This window comes from Podarcis muralis, chromosome 2, assembly GCF_964188315.1.
Source record: "Podarcis muralis chromosome 2, rPodMur119.hap1.1, whole genome shotgun sequence".
Classification (NCBI taxonomy): domain Eukaryota; kingdom Metazoa; phylum Chordata; class Lepidosauria; order Squamata; family Lacertidae; genus Podarcis; species Podarcis muralis.
This window is the reverse complement of record NC_135656.1, coordinates 14,194,915-14,212,445: the sequence shown is the minus strand read 5'-3', so window position 1 is coordinate 14,212,445 and position 17,531 is coordinate 14,194,915. Positions and strand designations below refer to the sequence as shown.

The window sequence follows — 17,531 nt, the reverse complement described above, 5'->3', positions numbered from 1 at the left end:
GGAGTGTTTCCGTGAAGCTCCTTAGCTGAAAGGTGGAAAGGGGGAAACCGAAATCCACAAATGAGGAGGATCAAAGCCCTGAAAGCTGGAGCAGGATCTGGCTGTCTCCTTGTGTACTCCTGAGCCTTTTTTATAAGCACGACCGCAGCTTCCCAGGCCAGGCAGGGAAGAGTTAAGAGACCCCAATCAGTTGAACTCAGTTCCCACCTCCTGGGCTGGGCTAGGGAGCCTTATAAAGCTCACAGCCGGGGTAGAAGGCAGTGGGCTTAGGTGGAGCTCAGCAGCAGCAGAGAGGAGCTTGGAGACTGCCCTGCTGCCGCTGCGCACCGCACCTCCACCGCCGTCCTGCCTCACCATGTGGGAGGCGCGTTCCTCCTCCTTCTGGAGGGCTGTCTTTGCCGAGTTCTTCGGCACCATGTTCTATGTCTTTTTCGGCCTGGGGGCCTCGCTACGCTGGGTGGTCGGCCCCCTGAACGTTCTGCTGGTGGCCCTGGCTTTCGGCTTGGTGGCGGCCACCATGGTGCAGTCTCTAGGCCACGTGAGCGGAGCGCACATCAACCCAGCCGTCACCATGGCCTTCCTGCTGGGCTCGCAGCTCTCCCTGTTCCGCGCCGTCTTCTACATGGTTGCCCAGCTGCTGGGAGGAGTGGCCGGCGCAGCCGTGCTTTACGGAGTCACGCCAGCAGCGTTGCGGGGTAACCTGGCACTCAACACGGTAACTGGATCGTGCAGAGGGTGTTTGAGGAGGGTGGCACCCCTATAGTCTAAACATCCACTGAAGGATTGCATAGTGGGGTTTTTTAAATTCTGAGTTGTTAGGGGCAATCCCAAGGGTGCTAGAAGGAGGAGAGGGATTCATAACATCTCATAAGGAGTCTTGAGTCCCAAGATCTAGGAAGAATACAACCCACTAGCATAGCGCCTGGAGCCGGACTCTACGTGCATTTGTGGCAGATGCAGGAGACATTTGTCTCAGCTGTTATCTTTGATTGACAGCTCATCAACATGACTTTGGCTTCATAGCTGGGTGGCACCCAGATGGCAGAAGATTATCTGAATGCATAGCCGTGTGTGTGTGTGTGTGTGTGTGTGTGTGTGTGTGTGTGTGTACTGTGAGGAAAGTGAGCAGGATCACAAAGGAATGCGAGACAGGAATATTTGAGGATGATTGTGTAATGAGATTTAATAATGGGATTTAATAAGTGTCAGCTTGGGCTATACGTAGGTTTTCCACGCATCAAGCTAACAAACGCCTTTGTGGCTTCTGCCAGCTGGATGAGCGCCATGCATGTGAACGTTGCAGACAGAATGCAGCCAATAAAGGTTTTATGTTTGCATTATGTATTGATTTAAGAAAAAAGGCAACTTAACCCTTAGGCATGAAAAGGCCTGCGATCTGTTGAAGCCCACACCTAACTAATCTGCTGGTTTTATAATGATTCTATCTTTATTTCAAGATCAAGCATAACTTAGCTTCTTGGGAGGATGTCTTGTCGATTGTAGCTCACAAACAGCCCAATCCTAAATTCGTTTACTTAGTCAGAAGCATGTCCCGCTGAGTTAAACAGGATTTGCACTGCGGTAGGTTTTCATAAAATTTAAGCTTGTGCCCGTAATGAACACCTCCCATTGTTTCATGGGCTGTGGGTTGTTCCTCTCAAAACTCCCTCAACCACATGTGATCTGATAGCTCAGTTCATTCTCCTAACACAACGGTTTAAAGGAAACCGAGAATTACTAGTTGCTTTTTCGGCATCCGTCTGTCTCGGGAGCCAACGGAGGAGTGTGGTATATTTTAGGTAATAACCAACTACATGACTTTTCCTTTATGGGGTTAACAGCAGAACTGCCAAAGAAGCTGGCAAATGACCATAGCTGAAATTTAAATTTTCCAAATCAATTTTGTATCAAGAGTCCTTCTCCTTACTTAAATTTAGATGCTTCCACCTCGGAGATGTTGGTTTGATGCCAGATGTTCAGATTTGTTGCTCTGCCTGTTGGTGTGATTTAGGCTTCCCTAGAAACATGTCTGGATTGTCAGAATGTACACTTCCTTCAGAAATGATGTGAATCTGTTCTAGGCCAATCTAAAGGATTTTGCCTCTTTTTTGTTTGTTTTTAATGCAGTGCTTCACAGCTTCAGCTGGAGACATTTACCGTATTTTTTGCTCTATGACTCACTTTTCCCCTCCTAAAAAGTAAGGGGAAATGTGTGTGCGTCTTATGGAGCGAGTGCAGGCTGTGCAGCTATCCCAGAAGCCAGAACAGCAAGAGGGATTGCTGCTTTCAGTGCGCAGCGATCCCTCTTGCTGTTCTGGCTTCTGAGATTCAGGATATTTTTTTTCTTGTTTTCCTCCTCCAAAAACTAGGTGCGTCTTGTGGTCTGGTGCATCTTATAGAGCGAAAAATACGGTAATTCAGGTAGGGCTGTGATGAAGTTTGGGATAACTGAGCGAAAGACATCAAGAACTGGTACCTACGCTTAAAATAGGCTAGCTTAAATTTTTGTCCACTCATTGATTAAGAAAGTGAAAGCATCTAGAGCAACAAAGATAAAGAGATGAGTCTAGGGATTTAAGATCTATCAACCCCCCCCCCCCAAATAAAGTAAGAGTGTGTATACAAACAAAAAATTAACATTTGCAGAGCATTTTTTCTCCACTAGGTTGAACCTATTTTCCCCCAAGCTTTGTTGCACGAAGGTCAGATATAAATTCCCAATGGAGATGCAGTCATGATTGCAAATTCCCTTTTTCTCCAGGGAGGCTGCTGGTTGTTTAGAAGAAATAGAATATTTATCCAAACACTTGTTGGGTGGATTGAAGGAGAAATAGCAGATTCAGCGCTAGAACCCAGAGCCTGGGGCAACTGCTGGGCAGAGACCACCACTAACACCCCCCCCTCAGAGGGCGAGGGGGGGCAAAACACTTTATTTTCCATGGTCCTGTATGGTCAGTAGACCAAGTGCCTAACTCTAGCTGCCATTTAAATTTCCCACAATGCCCCTGGTGGACATGACGGAAAAAATAAAACCAAGGTCCAACCCAGGCTTGACAAATAATTCAAAGCAGTCCTAGCCTTCTTAGCTAGGGCTAGGGCAGGGGGGCAGGGAATTGGGCTTGTGGGTTTAATTAAGTGCCCCCTTACCACCACCACCACCCTTCAAATAATTCAAGGATGGAGGATGATGAGAACATTGAAGAGAGATACAGTGGTACCTCGGGTTACAGATGCTTCAAGTTACAGATGTTTCAGGTTACAGACTCCACTAACCCAGAAATATTACCTTGGGTTAAGAACTTTGCTTCAGGATGAGAACAGAGATCGCGGAGCGGCGGCAGCAGGAGGCCCCATTAGCTAAAGTGGTACCTCAGGTTAAGAACAGTTTCAGGTTAAGAACGGACCTCCAGAACGAATTAAGTTCTTAACCTGAGGTACCACTGTATTTAGACTTATGTAGCCCTTAGCCTAATTCCAAGCAGGCAGCAAGGTGGGTGGGGTGGGGTGGTAAAAAGAGACAAAAATGGGGGGTGGGGGTGTTGTCTCTCTTTTGACTCTGCCGTCCGGAAACTTATTTTGGGCTCTGGTTTCTACAGATGGCTTTGGTTTTCCCCTGACAGATCACAGGAGGAAAAGTTCCCAGTTACTGTTGCAGCACATAGCTTGGCACACTTGCTAAATTAATTTCAAGGGAGGCAGTGTGGTGTAGTGGTTGGACCAGAACCTAAAATCACTCAAGCCATAAAGCTCAGGAGATAACACTTGCTTGCAGCCACCCTCTCTTTCTTTCTTTCTTTCTTTCTTTCTTTCTTTCTTTCTTTCTTTCTTTCTCTTTCTCTGTCCTCTTTCTCTTTGTCTTTTTAGCAAAATCATACATACATAACCGATGAAAAAACATACAGAAAAAGAAGAGAAAATGAAAAAGGGGGGGAGGAAAAAAAAGAAAAATTAAAAAGAAAATAAAGAAAAAATAACTATATCAAAATGACAACTTAAACAATAAGAATACCTACCTACTGATAAGTACTGTTTAATATAATTCAAACCTATATTGGTATTTATTGTATATTCTAACCTTCAGTTTGGATTGAATCCCTTTACCATTTATTATGTTATCGACTTCCTTCTGCCTCTTTACGGTTTCGGTTCAAGTTTTCCTGTTTTATACCCTGTGTTTAATTATTTATCCTCATCTTGGAATGAATAAAAGATATTTCCCTATTTGCAGGGTTATTCAAAGCACAGCCAAGTCTTAATATCGGAACCTTGTTTCATCAAATACTTGCTAAAACATTCCCATTCTTTTTTAACTTTGTCTGTTGATTTATTTCTTATTGACTCCGTCATTTTCGCAAGTTCCAAATACTCGCATATTTTTAGCTGCCATTCCTCTCATGATGGAATATCCACTCTCTCTCTTCTTAGTCTATCCCACAGGGTGGAGATTAGTCTGAACTTCTTGGAACAAGATGGAATATATACAGTGGTACCTCGGGTTAAGTACTTAATTCGTTCCGGAGGTCCGTTCTTAACCTGAAACTGATCTTAACCTGAAGCACCACTTTAGCTAATGGGGCCTCCCGCTGCCCCTGCGCCACCGGAGCATGATTTCTGTTCTCATCCTGAAGCAAAGTTCTTAACCTGAAGCACTATTTCTGGGTTAGCGGAGTCTGTAACCTGAAGTGTCTGTAACCCGAGGTACCACTGTCATATAATATCACTCTTTGTCCAAGGGCATTCTTATCTGCTCCCTACTTTTTCCACACAGTGGTCTCAATTTGCATAGGCTGTTTTATAGTGGGGTGTCAGGGAACTGCCATCGGCTCAGAGGCGAGAGGTGGAAGGGCAGCTGGGTTACAGGGAGCCTCCAAAGATCGTGAGAAGCAGCACTTCCTCCGCGGAGGAGGGAAGCCCCGCCTCTTGTGGGGAAGGGATGCAGGGCTCGGAGGATGCAAGAGAGAGCCAAGACACCGTGCATGAGCAAAGCGGGGGGGAGGCAGGTCCCCCTTTAGCCACGCCCTCTCTGCGCAGTAGGTTTACGCACAGAGAGGGGAGGCGTAGGATGGGGGTCAAAAGACTGCTATGCTGGGGAAAGTTTAAGGACCGCCCACTCCCAGATTCTGCTAGCGACTGAGCAGACATGGACTTGAGACGTTCTGCACTGTAAATGTTTTTGCACCAATAATAAAGCCTTTGAAAAGACCAGTGGGGATCTTGCCTGTTCGCTCTCGAGCAACCACGCCGGTAGGCATAACATGGGGGGTGTGTGTTGTTGTTAGAAGTTTGTGGGTGCCAGACTCCCCTGTGGGTGCCAGACTCCCTGTGTTATGTGTTCCAGGCTAGTTTCCCGATGAGGAAATTGCCTGTGGTGATGGGCCATTAGGAAAGCTCTGTGCCAGGTGGCAAATAGGAAGGGGCCCTCCCTCAACTCAGCGTTAGTTAGAAGACAAAAGCCAAAGTTTAGAGGCTTTAGAGTTGGCTGGGATGTGACCTGGAGGATAAAGGTTGCAGTCTGGTAAAGGCGGCAAGCTGGAAAGCCGTGGCTAATTTCTGTCCTGAAGCCACGGCTGCAGCTATGGGAGAAGCAAGACCGTCTTGGGGTGCCAGTCCTATGAACCCCTCCATCATAGGCTCAGGTTGTATATATGTGTAAATAAACCATATATCATAAAGACACCACAGTCTCCTCTGTGCCTGATTTCCCAAAGGAAACACAGACCCTGGGTAAACATGCCTGGAACCCCTGGAATCTTGCATCGCTCAGAAATTGCGGTGGCATGCAGCAATATTGTCCTACTTTTGTGAGGGTATGGAGGGCTGGTGGTCAAATTAGATGGCATTTTTGGGGGGTACCCACCAGCTGAATTATTCTGTATTTGCCTAGGGTGTTAAACCTAACCCAGAGTTATTCATACAGCCCTTGAAGAGTAAAAGTATATCATCATTAATGCATTTTAAGCAAGTAAAATAGTGTCTTAAACTATGTGGACTCTCACACTAATTGGAGTCTGAAGCTGAGAGACAGTGTCATGACTTGCACCTTTGCTTGGGCTTATGGTATACAGTGGTACCTCAGGTTACATACGCTTCAGGTTACAGACTCCGCTAACCCAGAAATATTACCTCGGGTTAAGTACTTTGCTTCAGGATGAGAGCAGAAATCGTGCTCCAGCGGCGCGGCGGCAGCAGGAGGCCCAATTAGCTAAAGTACGGACCTCCGGAACAAATTAAGTACTTAACCTGAGGTACCACTGTATACCTGAGACTTGTTGGGTAGGATTCTGTCACCACTCAGTTCTGGAAGGAACTGGAGAGAGACCAGCCACACTTATGAATGAGACTGGCATGTCTTTATATCAGTAGACCAGATCAAGTCAGTAATATTCCCTGGTACCCACAAAGGCTTCCTGCTCACGCTTGCTCATAAGTCTGAGCATGCCAGGGACTCTGTTCAGGCTTCCTGGTGCTTTTTTTAACCTACTTTTCTCCCTTACCTCCCTTCACTTCTGTTGCCTCGGTCAACTCCTTGCACCACGGGCACCAAGTCTGACAGTCTGACCTCCGCATTGCCACCTGGTAAATGCTTTGCCCAAATCTCTACATCCAACTTTTGATTAGCTCCATAAATAGCCATGGAAAAGATTCCGTGAGAGTTGCCTTCAGTATTGTAAAAGGCAAAGTTCTAGACGCCATGTCAATAAGCTTATTGTATGATCAGAACAGTAGCAGAGGAAGGAATGAGGTGTGGGCTTCTGTCGTTTGCTCATGGTTCTGTCCTTCTTTGTGTCTCCCTGATTTCAGATACACCCCAGTGTAAATGTAAGCCAAGCTACAGTCGTGGAGATCTTCCTGACCTTACAGTTTGTCCTCTGCATCTTCGCCACCTATGACGAGAGACGTAACGGGCGCATGGGATCTGTAGCGTTGGCTGTGGGATTCTCCCTCACTCTTGGACACCTCTTTGGGGTAATGACTCTGTGCAAGATGCACAGATGTGGTAACAGATGTAGCCTATTTGCACAGATTACCTTCATATTAGCCATGCGTACTTCTATCTCGGTTCTGTGAACAGCCCCGCACATAGCGCTGTGCTGCCCTCCCCCATAGCTGTCAACTTACAGATTTGAAAATAAGGGACCAGCAGCCTCGAAAATAAGGGGTCAGCAGCCAAAATAAGGGATTTTGCTTAGCTTATGAGTTCCATTGGCCCTTCCCCACCCGAGAGGGGGGGGAGAGACTCTCGCCCACGCCACCCGCAAGCCCGGCATGAGGTGGTTGCGGTGGTGCCGCGGCCACTGAAGCGCCGCCCTTCTGTGTCCCTCCCCATCCCCTCCTCTTCCTCCTCCCTCAGGCCGCCTCCTCAGCCTCCTCTGGCTTCCTCTGGCAGCGGTGCAGAAGTCTCGCAAGAGAGGGGCTGCCTGCCCGCCTGCTGCCACCCGTCTCCTCACGACGCGCCCCTGAGGGGGAAAATGGAGAGACGGAGATGCGGCAGCTCGTGCGCTCGCTCTCTCGAGGTGGAGGACCCCGAGCCGCTGCTTCCCTCCTGAGCCGGGCAAGCATGAAACCCGGGAAATTTAAGGGACATCATCAATCTGGGACAGCAGCAGGACACGGCGCTGGTATAAGGGAGTTTCCCGCCAAATAAGGGATGGTTGACAGCTATGCCCTCCCCATGCTTTAGCAGAAACCCACTTTTCCATCAGTTTGCAATGCAACAGATCATGTTGGCTCCCTTGCTGTCGAGATTACGGGGGCCTTTTCGCATGTGATTTCCCAATATGGGAGTGGCCATATATGGGAATACAAATAGACCAATACTGTGACATTCAGAGTGAATCACAGCTGCTGGAAAAAGGGAAATATTATGGTGTCTGTTGACCGTCCATATCACTGCATTTTAGCAGAGGATGTGACAGAAAGCTACGGGATCATATATAAATCCCACCAAGCCTTTAGCTGGAATGGGGGATAGGTAAATTCAATTCGATTCACATTTAAAGGCAAACACACATAATTTGCACTTTCTAAAATAATATGCAAACTGAGATGTAGCCGTCCTTCAAAATGTGCAGTTCTCAGAATTTTGCAATGAAGTTCTCTTTCCTAGTAATGCGTACAAATATGTATATCCTGGGGGTAGTGTTTGCATTGAAATGTACACACTAGTGAAAAAAAACATACAAAATGGCATTATATTCAGGAAACTTGCTTTGCAAAAATGTCTGCGTTGGGCAAAATTTGCACTAAAATGTGGACAAAGTTCATTGAAGACACTAAAACCAACCAACCAACCAACCAACCAACCAACCAACCAACCAGAAATTGATGTGCAAGAACTGACTTAAAGACTAAGAAAACGAGACACTGAAATTGACAGTTTGGTCCGAAGTCAGCCTTTAGAAAAGAAATTGGACCTACTTGGGGTCCAGGGACATGGGGGTGCCTTATATACAGGGGGGAAACAGTTTCTCCATTCTAACCTTACTGTCTTGCAGATGTACTTCACAGGAGCTGGCATGAATCCTGCCCGATCCTTCGCCCCTGCTGTCATCACCCGCAATTTCACCAACCACTGGGTAAGGAGAGGGTTTGGGGGTAAGAAATTAGGCTTATTCATAATCAGGTATGTAACAACATATCAAGCTAAGGGTTGCGGAGAAAGCTCTGGGCTAATCAGGCCAGATTCCTCCAAGGCTCTATTTCGCATATTCTAGGGATGCCCCTCCTACCCAGCCAGATGGGTGGGAAATAAATAAATAAATAAATAAATAATAATTATTCCTCTCCCTGAAAATCCATCCTTCACAGCGGCAGTGCTGAGCAGGACACCTAGTAGATCTCTGCAGATGTAAAGCTCAGATTGGAGACGGGTTCAATTATTGTGTCTGGTCCAAAGGAGTATTTGGGTCAATGGTGACGTGGAAGCACCCTAGAACTCTGTGTCACCCCAGATAAAATGAAGATAACCCAAGCAGAAGATTCCCATGTCAATACCTTCATAGGGGAGCAGGTTATGGTGCCCCATGAATAATTTTAAACACAGTTGCCAATACGTAAAATAATACAAAGCTCTGAAGTGTCTGCCCTTAGTCTGTGCCAACTTTGTGCCAGCTATTTTTCCTGGTTATATGCACTAATTAGGAGGACATCCTGGAATAGCTGGTGAAGCCCTAAACTAATTTTGGATGGTATCCACGATGTTTGTTCCTTCAAGGTTTCTGGAGAACTTGAAATAATTCTTCGACGTCTCTTTGCACATGTATATTAGACCCAAGAGCAATATCCTCAGTACCAGGAGGTGCAAATAGAGGAGAAAGGAATTTGCCAACAGTATTGTAGCCTTTCAGACCTTTCCCATTGGTTGGGTGCGCGTTGCTCCCGGGAGGGAGGAAGGAGTCAATAGGCACCAAGGGTTGGTTCAGAGAAAGAGTTTATTTATGCTTTCTGGATAGCAGAAAGGCACTGCGTGATCAGTCACAGCAAGCACACTTAAAGAGCAGTTACATACAGCTTATATCCCCTTCAGGTCCCCTTTTCCCCTCCCCAGGAATCCAGCCTCATGAGTTTGTACACGTAAGTTTGCATCCTTGAGCATGAACAGAAATTCCTGTTTCTGTACTCTTATCTTGGGGTAAAAAGGTCACCCAGCTATAGGAGTACTCCCGGCGCCATCCCTAGGCGCGGGGGCTGACAGGCCTGTCTTGCAAGTTCTATGCGTCAGCATGGTCAGGATAGTTACAACCGACAAGATAAGACCCAGATCCGCCATCCTGTCTCCACTCGGAACTGACAAGGCCATCCATTAAGCCTTCATGGACTGATAAAAGAGAAGGCTACTTATACAGCTGGATTTGTGTTATAGAGCTCAAGCTAATGGATTTTAGCTAATGGATCCTTGAAGAAAGAATTAGGGAATTTTGGGGCCCGGTTCGGGTGACTGCACAGTACCTGCACAGGTACTGTTCCTTCAGTATTGGTGCAGACACTTCCTTAGGACAAAGACAGGCAATAATTCTTAAGAGAGCTGACATGATATATACATTGTTATGAGCGGGGAAAACCTGCTCCTTTTCCCTTATGGGGTACCCAGGAGGCCATATAGAGTCCTTTTGTAGGTTCTCTATCGGTAGGAGAAAATAACTGAGACCAACCAGAGAATATTGAGAAGCAAAGCAGCTAGTAAGCCTGATATTTAATTAAAGCTGTTGAAACAGGGTGCTCCCCCATACACACGGGGGGGGGGACGACCCCGAGCCATGCACACAAGCCCTTATATAGACATTTTAAATTGCCCACCCTGGAGTCCAAGGACCCCCCCCCCCGAAACATCATACATACATCACAGAAGGGGTGTGGCCAAAAACCACCCCCTTAATACATCAGAGAAGGGGCGGAAATCTGGGTCTGTTGTTTCTTCCTGTCTGCCAGGTTACCTGATTGGATTACCTGGGCATCCTGGCCACTCTTTTGTTATGATAACTACTCAATTCCTGAATCCAGGTCACAGGCTCACACCCTATTCATATCTTAAATGTGCCCTTAAGACAGGATTTGTGAAAGAGACATTGGGGAGATTTCTCATTTCCTTTGACCCTGCAGAGAAATATTTGAGGTCATTTTGGGAGAGAGAAAATGGTTTCAGGACTTTTCTGTGGGCTTCAGACATGTGGTTTACACATTTGTATGTGTTTGCTTGGTACATTTAGGAACATCTATGAAATAAACTCGGAGTCGAGAGTGGATTTCATGCTCTTTATTCAGCTCAGAGTGGTGAGGAGGAATGGAAGTTCCCCCAGAATGTCTGCTTTATATACATTATTTACACAATGGGCCCCACGTGATTGGCTAATTCTGGGATTCACCTGTAGGGCAATCAGGTTGCGGATTCACTTCTACCTGGAGCTGGGTTGGGTGGCTCCTGTGGACCAATCAGACTGCTGCATTCTGGATCCTATTGTTCTAGGACCAATCAGACTGCTGCATTCTGAATCCTATTGTTGTAGGACCAGTCAGACTGCTGCATTCTGAATCCTATTCAACTCAGTACATAACAATCTATTTTATATATATAAGACCTTCAAATTCTTATAACAACATGCAGCCTATTCATTTGCCTCATGGTCACCGCTGCTGTGGAAACAATATGGGTTGCTAATATTCTCTACTTTAGAGACTGTGAGGTCATTCTTTTTGAATACACACCAATGTAAAAGTTCCCTTTGTGTAATAAACTAGCACAGCAGGTGAAACTGTTTTGTTTTGTTCCCCCCACACAATCCTTCTGAAATTTGAAGTGGTGTTCCTTTCAAACTCCACCATCTTGCTCTGCCAGCTTCGTAACTGAAGCTCAAGGAGAGCTATAAGCCTCTCCTGTGTCTCATCGCTCCTCCTTTCTCTGTGCTTCCTGTTATGTACTGAAGTTCTCACCTTGGGCTAGCAGGGGGGTACTGTAGATAGTTATGCTAATAAGGGATCGAAAGTGATGTTCAGTGATTGGATAGTTTTAGAAAGTTGTTACAGTTACGTTGCACTGGAGCCCTATATAAGCAGGCTGACTGAACCCTTCAGTTCAGTTCTGTTCTGGCCTGTGAATAAACAAGAGCTGTTTGAAGAATCGCTGTGTCGTCTGCTATGTTCACCCACAACTTAACACTTCCCCTTCTTCTTTTTAGGTGTATTGGGTTGGACCAATTGTTGGCGGTGTGATGGGCGGCTTCCTCTACGACTTCATCCTCTTCCCCCGGATGCGCGGGGTCAAAGAGCGTATGTCTGTCCTCAAAGGCAACCGGCCAGCTGAAACCAGCGCCCTGCCAGAGCCTCCTGGGGAACCCGTTGAGTTGAAGACGCAAGCGCTATAAGCAGTGACCTTAGGGTGACAAAACCACAGCACACACACCCCTCCTCTGGGGAGAGAGGGGGCAGAAACCACTGGCCCAGTATACAGACTGTTATTGCTCTTGGCCAGTAGGAAGTGGTGCCTTAGGAGACACAGATCCGAAGGGACAGTTTGTTATCCGGTCTCTCTCTCTTTCTCTCTCTTTTCAAACAAACGGGACGATGGAATGGGGAGAGCGGGTGGGTGGGGGAGATGGTGTCATTGCCTGATTTTTAAACACTTTCTTTTGCGGTGAGAAATCTTGAAAAAACGGCTTGAGGGGGAAAGGTGTAGGAGAACAATTTCTCCTGATCTCCCTGTTTGAATTCCTGCAAAACTCAGAGTTGCTTCTATATGTGTGTGTGTGTGTGTGTGTGTAACTGGACATGTGGAGTCCTTGCCACTTTGTGCTGGGTGTATGCATGAATGAGTGTGTGTGTGTGTACATATATATATATATATATATATATATATATATATAGGAAGGCATTGAACAACATCTATTCCCTTCACATCTCTCCATTTAAGGCCCCCCTGCCCCCACTGTGTTCCGCTGCTAACTTTCTTGGAGACAGTTCATCTAGCGTAGGATTGAGAGGCCAATTCGGGCTCCTTTGTGCTTTGTCGCAGCCTTCTTTCACTTCCCTCCCTGCTCTCATCCGGACCCCATCTCATCTCTGTGGGCTTATGCCAGCAATAATAATAATAATAATAATAATAATAATAATAATAATAATAATAAATGTTTATTTATATCCCGCCCTCCCCAGCCGAAGCCGGGCTCAGGGCGGCTAACAACAATAAAATAATGCAACATTCTAAAATCATTTCATTAAAAAATTACTTCAAATCAAATTTATGGCAACCATTGGGCTAGAGTTCTGTGAAGATTGCCAAAGGAGGGAGTCAGGCTGTGCCCTGGCCAAAGGCTTGGTGGAACAGCTCTGTCTTGCAGGCCCTGCGGAAAGATGTTAAGTCCCGCAGGGCCCTAGTCTCTTGTGGCAGAGCGTTCCACCAGATCGGAGCTACAGCCGAAAAAGCCCTGGCTCTGGTTGAGGCCAGCCTAACCTCTCTGTGGCCCGGGATCTCCAAGATGTTTTTGTTTGAAGACCGTAAGGTCCTCTGTGGGACATACCAGGAGAGGTGGTCCCGTAGGTACGAGGGCTTTAAAGGTTAAAACCAGCACCTTAAACCTGATCCTGTACTCCACCAGGAGCCAGTGCAGCTGGTATAGCACTGGGTGAATGTGATCCCGCAGCAAGGACCCCGTAAGGAGTCTCGCTGCGGCATTCTGCACCCGCTGGAGTTTCTGGGTCAGTCTCAAGGGCAGCCCCACGTAGAGCGAGTTACAATAATCCAGTCTGGAGGTGACCACCGCGTGGATCACAGTGGCAAGGCATAAAGGCTTGGCTCAAAAGGGGATTAAGGGAGGGAAGCAGCAGGTGAAAGGGAGAGAGTGGAGGCCGAGAAGCAGTGTTTTGACCACCAAGTGAGATCATGGCTGAGGTGACATTTGAAGCGGAGGCGTTCCGGCTCATACTCTCAGCCGTTGTACAGCTTCCCCTCTCTGACATCTCCCTCCATTGCTGCTTCCAGACATTTTGGGAGGAAGTGTGGACAAAAGGCATTTTGCAGGTTGTATGTTGCCTGCTTCTGGTTTTGGGTATTTTACGCTTATCTTCCTGGCTTTGTTGATCTTCAAGCAACAGGAGACGGAAGGTTCTCCACTGTGTAAGCTTGGTTCTGTGTACTCTTTAAATATATAAGCAGTGCGCTATAAGCACTCAGGCATGTTCCTCAAAGACGAAGGACATGGCTGGAATTGCAAGACCCTGCCTTGAAGGCAATTCTAGAAATCCTGCATTTTCTGTTCTCCATGCGCAGTCGCTTTTGACATCATTTCACGTCCCTTTCCTCATCTTCTTACAAGGAGACTGTATGCCATCTTTCCTTGGTCATGGTATAGCCTGAGATTTCTGCTTGGAGAGTGAAAGCGTATATATATAAAGGCATGGAGGCTTCCTTTAATTTAATCTAATTTAATTTAATTTAAAAAATGAAAGCATTGCCCAAAATATGTAGCATATATTCTGATCAAAATAAAAAATTAATACATAATAAGACGAGGGCTAATGAACAAACTCAAAAGATACCAGTTTCAGACAGCTCACACCTGAGAATCCTCAAGTTGCAAATTCAGTTTATGCCTTGAGAATTAATGAAGTTTCTGCAAGTTGTGGGGGGAACTCATGGAATTCTCTTTAGTGGTGCTATGCTTTGCGCAGGCAGAAGCTTCCACCTTCTCCGGAGCTGAGCACAATGTGAGACTTCCGCCAATCCTGTAGCAGAGGCACATGGCTTGGGAGGTGGATGGGTAGTTTCTTGATCCTAAACAACTTGGGTCTCAGATGAATTGGCTGAAAGCCTTAATATACCGTATTTTTCGCTCTATAAGACGCACCAGACCACAAGACGCACCTAGTTTTTGGAAGAGGAAAACAAGAAAAAAAAATATTCTGAATCTCAGAAGCCAGAACAGCAAGAGGGATCGCTGTGCGGTGAAAGCAGCAATCCCTCTTGCTGTTCTGGCTTCTGGGATAGCTGCGCAGCCTGCATTCGCTCCATAAGACGCACACACATCTCCCCTTACTTTTTAGAAGGGAAAAAGTGAGTCTTATAGAGCAAAAAATACGGTATATATATATATATATAATTATGAAATACAGAGAAGAACAAGCCTCGCTTAAGGGAATCAGCATGGCTTTTAAAAAAGAAAGTCCTGTCTTGATAAACTTTTAGAATTCATAGAAATATCAACAAATGTGTGGATGGGGCAATCTGATACAGACATTAGTGTTGCCAAGCCCCCCCCCCCCAATTTGCTGAAGCCCCTCACCAACTGATCCTGAGAAAATTTAGCAGTCATGGTATAAGACTGCCTTAGTCAACCTGGTACCCTCCAGATGTTATTGTTATTTACTGAAGTTATATACCACCCTATACCTGAAGGTCTCAGGGTGGTTCACAGAACAAGATCAACATATAAAACCACAATATATAATCAAAATAAAACAACCCAATAACACCCCCTCAAAAAGAGCCACATTTTACAAGGGCATAGGATGTTATCGGACTATAACTCCCATCAGCCTTAGCTAGCAGCATCTGGATGGCACCAGGTTGCGAAGACTGGTATAAGAGGACTAGAGGATTAGAAGGTAGGAAGATATTGATTTCCCCCCACAATGGAGGGAAGTAACCTATAGAATACCTCAAGGACCGGTGCTATAGAACATAAACTATTCAGAGTCAGAATGAGCCATTTATAGACTGCATTAAATTACTAGTACAGTAGCAGTAATGATCCAGCACAATTTCTCCAAACTGGGTGAGTGGGCACCATAGTGCAAATGAGATTTAAGGTAAGTAAAGCAATGCACACTGTGACCAAAATATCCCAACTTGACATATACACTGATGGGATGTGGACTGGCTTTTACTTTACAAATAAAGACCTCGGGGTTGTGATGGACAGCTCAATTAAAGTTTCACTAATGGCTTATATACACTTTGCTTTCCTTCGCTCTTTCCACGATTTAAAGCTCTGTGTCCATGTGACCTTTTGTTGTTGTTCCAGAGCCCGTGAAAACCTGCTCTTTAAAGCTGAATTGATGTTTGCTCTGATTCAGTTTTAAAGAGCAGGTTTTCGTAGGGAAAGCTCAGGACGAAAAAAGAGGGGCATTCGGACCCAGAGCTTTTCGGGAAGTGTGGATAAGACCTAAATGTGCAGCAATAGTTGGAGGAAAAACAAATCGGGACATAAATTTAAAATAAAACTGCTGGTCTCGGAATGCCATCATATAAAACCAATAGCGTCGTGCATTTAGAACGCGGTGTACAGTTTTGGTGTATCATCTCAAAAAGGAAAGAACAGAACAGGAAAAGGTTAAAAAAAGGGGGGGGGACAAAAATTGTCAAAAAGTTTAAGCATCTTCCTTAATCATTTGTAGCTTTTTAGTTCAGCAAAAAAAGGCATAGGGATGGGGAAGACATGACAGAGGCTTATAAACTCACGAATTGTGTGAAGAAAGGGGACGAGGGGAAAAACATTCCTCCTAATAGTATCTCAATTGATTGGGAGTAGATTCAGGGCGGACAAAATCAAGGAACTTATTCACACAATATGGTCAATTGTGGAATTGGATGGTCACTGGCTTGGTGGTTTTAGAAGAAATTGAGTCAACAGGCACAGAGAGTAGGTCTCTCAATGGGTATTAACTATTCTAATTAAATGGAACTTCCCTGTTCAGAGAGGTAGTTTATCTGAATGTCAGTTGTTGTTCTCTGGGCGTCTTTATTTATTTATTTTAAGGGAGGGGGTCATTGCTGCCTTCATTTCTAGCTTGTGGGCTTCTGAGACACTTCTGGCAAATGCCCTTGGTCTGAAACAGCGTAAGTCATGTTCTTATGGAGCTAGATGAACCGTTTGTCTTACCCAGCATAGCAATTCTTTTATGCTCTTTATTTACCACCAGGGAGTAGATTATTTTTCAAGTTCAGACTGACCTGTCTGGACTATTTCCAAAAGGAACTGTACTGTAAGAGTCCTGCGCAGAGATGGGAAAGACCTGTTGGAGTGAGAGCGGGTGACTGATGGTTTCATAAGAGAGGAAACTCGGATGAAGTGAGATTGCAGATGTTTCCACCTGAAAGCAAATGCTTGTTTTCTGCAGTGTTGGCATGTCTTAGCAGTGGATCTTATTTTTCAGATATATTGGTGTGAATTGATTTTTGGAGTCTCTCTGCTGCAACGTATATATAGTAAAAACTGATGTGATTTCAAAGCCTCATCAATGGACTCAGTCTGGAGCCACTACGTTGAGGTCCGTGGGATTATATCCACCATCAATCCATATGGGTTATAAAGCAACAAGAACAGGATGAAATCACACGACTCTAGAATCTCTCCTCTGCAATAGATTTCCTTCATTTGGGTCAACAAGTGGTTTGAATCTGGACTTACTTCACAGCAGCCAAAGGGGTTATGACTGGAGCCAATGGAACTGAAAATGACACCATTGAGATCGATCGATAGATAGATGATAGATAGATAGAACAGGTGATATCAACGACCACTCCTCCGAAATCAGCAGACGAACAGTTGGTGTGAGTTCAGTCACTTCACTGAAGTCGATGGAATGACGCTAAATCACCCCGTTAGCTGGGTTTATACTGAAACCCAAAACTGGCCCATCCAGAAGATTTGCTGTGTGTGAGACACCAATGATTTATTTGTTCTTCCTCGCTTTTTTTCCATGCTGGATGGTAGCATGTCGCCTTTTCCAATGAACAGATTAACCTTCTCTTTCACAGGTATAAAGAACTCCTTTGGTTATTGTGTTGGAATTGTATTATTTAATTAAACGCTGTAATTTATTTTTGGTAATAGCTCTCCATCAGGGAAATCTGGCAGCTTGACATAGTTAGAAGGACACTTTCCACGACAAGGATTATATAGGCTGTGCGATACGTGATATGTTGCAGAAAATGAACTCTGGGTCTTATATATTCAGGCGTTCAGCTGCTCCAGTTCTGATCTGCTCAAGAAATTAAATACTACTGACCTATTAGACCTTAAGATACAGAGGTTCAGGCT

General features: G+C 45.5%; 1 protein-coding gene across 1 annotated transcript; it reads left to right on the top strand.

The window, feature by feature from the left end:
* The first annotated feature begins 251 nt into the window (after positions 1-251).
* MIP (major intrinsic protein of lens fiber) lies at positions 252-17,311 on the top strand. The gene is made up of 4 exons (XM_028710185.2): positions 252-715; positions 6,802-6,966; positions 8,496-8,576; positions 11,673-17,311. The coding sequence occupies exons 1-4, from the start codon at positions 356-358 to the stop codon at positions 11,856-11,858; spliced, it is 792 nt and encodes a 263-aa protein (XP_028566018.2). The 5' UTR covers positions 252-355; the 3' UTR covers positions 11,859-17,311.
* Positions 17,312-17,531: the final 220 nt, after the last annotated feature.

Coding starts and splice junctions, on each gene's coding strand:
- MIP (XM_028710185.2), top strand. CDS start 356: ATGTGGGAGGCGCGTTCCTCCTCCTTCTGGAGGGCTGTCTTTGCCGAG. Junction 6,967..8,495: donor CTCTTGGACACCTCTTTGGG/GTAATGACTCTG, acceptor ACTGTCTTGCAG/ATGTACTTCACAGGAGCTGG. Junction 8,577..11,672: donor GCAATTTCACCAACCACTGG/GTAAGGAGAGGG, acceptor TCTTCTTTTTAG/GTGTATTGGGTTGGACCAAT.